At 36.9% G+C, this 3,312-nt stretch overlaps 1 protein-coding gene across 1 annotated transcript; it reads left to right on the top strand.

Annotated features, from left to right (window-relative positions):
* Positions 1-2,287: 2,287 nt before the first annotated feature.
* LOC139867902 (putative F-box/LRR-repeat protein At3g42770) lies at positions 2,288-3,048 on the top strand. Its single transcript, XM_071856248.1, has 2 exons — positions 2,288-2,848; positions 2,959-3,048. The coding sequence occupies exons 1-2, from the start codon at positions 2,288-2,290 to the stop codon at positions 3,046-3,048; spliced, it is 651 nt and encodes a 216-aa protein (XP_071712349.1).
* Positions 3,049-3,312: the final 264 nt, after the last annotated feature.

The raw sequence follows: 3,312 nt of genomic DNA, 5'->3' as shown, positions 1-3,312 counted from the left end.
GATAATCAAAGTGCGGTTCATCTTGGAAAGAATCCGGTGTTTCATAGTCATACGAAACACATCAAGTTGAGGTATCATTTCATTCGACATCATATAAGAGATGGTACTTTAATTTTGAAGAAAGTCCTTGGTAAAGAGAATCCCGCGGATATGTTTACTAAGGTGGTGACGACGGACAAGTTGAGGTTTTGCATTGCCTCAACCGGTCTTCTCATGAATTGATGAGAGAAGATGACCTACTAGAGAGATAGAGATATGATGGTTCGAGTCTAACAAGAAATGTTGAAGACCTTGTATCGAAAATCTACTCATTCAACGTATGTGATGAGTGTGCGTGTCCCAAATGACGTTTTGGCGGTATGTATGGTGGTTCGACTATCTTAGTTAGTTTGTTGATGTGTTGGGTTGATGAAGGTTGGGTTTGTTTAAATACTCCTTCAAGTGGGAGATTGTTGGAGTGGTGAAGAAGATTGAAACAAAAAGAAGAATTTCCTGATTTATGATTCTTGCGACCATAGGAGGGTGACTCGCGGTCACCAAGCAGTCACCAAGTTTCTTTCGCGACAAGATAAAAGTGAGCTATGGTCGCGAAAAGCTCATCAGAAGATCAGTTAGCTAGTTGCGACCATAACTTTTCTACCGCGGTAGCGAAGTGGGTCCTGACGGGAGAAAATTCTAGGAACGAGTTTTTCTTGCTCGTTAAGTTGTTTCCTTGTATTGTTTTGCCCATATAAACACCCTAATGTAACACATACAATGTATCACGAAAATTATCAATAAAATCTCTCTAATTTGGTCCGTGGATTAAAGTAATCAATCCGTTGATTACATATAACCACGTTAAATCTTCGCGTTCTTGTTTTCTTTATTTTTGTCTTCGTTTATCTATTGTGGGTGGGTGATTTCTACAAATCACTCTTATTGTTGGGTCCAATAATCCTAACAGGTAATAGAGGGGCTAACATGTAGATGAAGGAAATTGAAGGTGTTGATATGCTCCGTTTGTATTAGCTGCCTTTTTTGCAGAAGCGTTGTATTGTTCTTTTGTACGTTGTGATGTGGTGTAGTGGTTAAGTTCAACAGAGAACTAGCTTGTGATGTTGGTTTCCATCCAAATCATCTCCAAAATGGGGAGATTACAATCTAATTAAAAAAACTATGAACTTCCCTCTCAAACCCTTTCCTCCCTACTCCTTTCCTTCCTTTAAAAAAACTCAAGAATGCATTATTAGTTGTTTCTCGTTTCAACTCCTTTCCTTTCTTTCATAAAAAAACTCGAGAATACAGCCTTAAAGCATCCATTGCTGTTTCTTAGCAATTATTAATCCGTATAACCATATTGATATTTGATATTATTATAATAACCTTCGTGTCTGTTGACAACCACAATCAACAAGTTCAATGTGCAAGCACTGGCGATTTTAGGATTATAACATAATGAGGTCCCAATTTTTTTTAGTACTAAATATATTTGAATAATATTTTAGTGGTAGTTTAATTTCAAAAAACTAAAAATTCAAAAAATATATGTGGTCCGAGTAGTTAAATTTAGTGGAGTTATATACAATTTAAAAGAAAAACTATCAATCTAAAAAATATATGGGGTCCTGCAGTTTAATTTAGCGGTGTCCTATACGAGTAGAATGATATTTTCTACAAAAATTTCTCAAAGTTATATTTTAAATAACTTTTCACAGCCCAACTTAATATGAGGCCAATAACCAATTTAATTCGGTATACAAATTCCATTTAAATCCACTAAAAACCAAAACTAGGTCACGCAACTATTCCTGTATCATCATCGTATCAACAACTTTAACACCCAAAATTAGAGCTTCAAAATTTTAGGGCTAGCCGGGGACCGAACGACGAAGAATTGACTGCGTCGTGGAAGTAATCAACAACGAAAAACAAAAATCAACAAGGTACCTTCTTTAATTTCTTACTATTAAAGTTGGGTGACTTTTTCCGGTGAACTTCCAAATCAACCATGTTTATGATTTCCCAATCCGCACGATACTAAACTTATCCAGTAGTATTGCGCAACTTAATTCAGTCCAAAACACACCAAAATTAGCTGTGATTTCATCAATCGCAATCAACGAACTCCGAAACCTAGAAACCTTAAATTTTTTGATTTTTTGAATTAATTCATTCCCGATATTTATTGCTGCTATAATCGTGTTTTACCTTAACCTTTAATTATCAATTTATAATCATTGCTTTGTAGTACATATATTATGATTACTCAATTTGTTGCATTCCTTCAGCTTTTATAACTTTATATATGGAGGAACTGCAGAGAAGATCACAATCGGAGGAAGATGATATCCCGGTGGATTTGATTCACCGTATACAATCGTTGTTGCCGGTAAAAGAAGCTGCTCGTACGTGTGCTTTGTCAAAGACTTGGTCAGACGCTTGGTCTACCATCCCTCATCTCAGGTTTGATCAAACCTTAGAGTTTGCTAATGAAGAAAAAGAAAGAGATTACATTAAGTTTATGGATCACACCATCTCTAAGTACATCCAAAAGAACATTCCAATCGAAAGTTTTGATCTGAATCTATACAACAAGTTGGCTTCTCTTGCTAATAAATGGATTCCAACTCTAGCTGCTCAAAGTTGTTTCAAGAAGCTTTCCATTAGTATATGTTATGAATGTTATGAATCTGATGGTAAATTTATACTACCGAGTGAGATTTTCTCCAAGCAAAACCTACATACGCTGTCTCTAAGAGATTATCGTTTATCACCGATTGAAACAATATCAGTGAGTCGCGTTCCAGTGATCAACTGTGTGTCCCTACGAGTACTTGAGTTGTTCTGCTTGAATATAAGTGAAGAGGTACTTGATACCTTATTCTTTACTTGTATCTTACTCGAGAAAATACACCTTGTTGGAGTGTGGAGACATTTAAACAAAACTGGAAAAAGTGTCACTAAAAACTGTTTCAGATCAAAACAGAGAAACAGAGAAAAACAGATCAAAAACAGAGAAAAACAGAGAAAAACAGAGAAAAACAGATCAAAAACAGAGCAAATTGATTGTGCGCGGTGATGGTGCGTGGCGCGCTCCCTGCGTGCACTAGAGAAGTTTTGATCAGAAGGCTTTCTCGAAGTTTGGGAGTGTGCACGGCGCGCACGTTTAAGTGTGCACGGCGCGCACGATGTCTGGCAGCAAGTGGGCAACTTGCACACATGGGATCCGATCTTGATTGATTCTCCTTTCACTTTAGGTGCTTAGTGGGTTGCTTTACACCACTAATTGTGGCTGTGATCATGTCATTAGTGGGTGTAAAGCATGGCTAG

This window comes from Rutidosis leptorrhynchoides, chromosome 9, assembly GCF_046630445.1.
Source record: "Rutidosis leptorrhynchoides isolate AG116_Rl617_1_P2 chromosome 9, CSIRO_AGI_Rlap_v1, whole genome shotgun sequence".
Taxonomy (NCBI): domain Eukaryota; kingdom Viridiplantae; phylum Streptophyta; class Magnoliopsida; order Asterales; family Asteraceae; genus Rutidosis; species Rutidosis leptorrhynchoides.
This window is presented reverse-complemented; position numbering and strand designations above follow the sequence as displayed.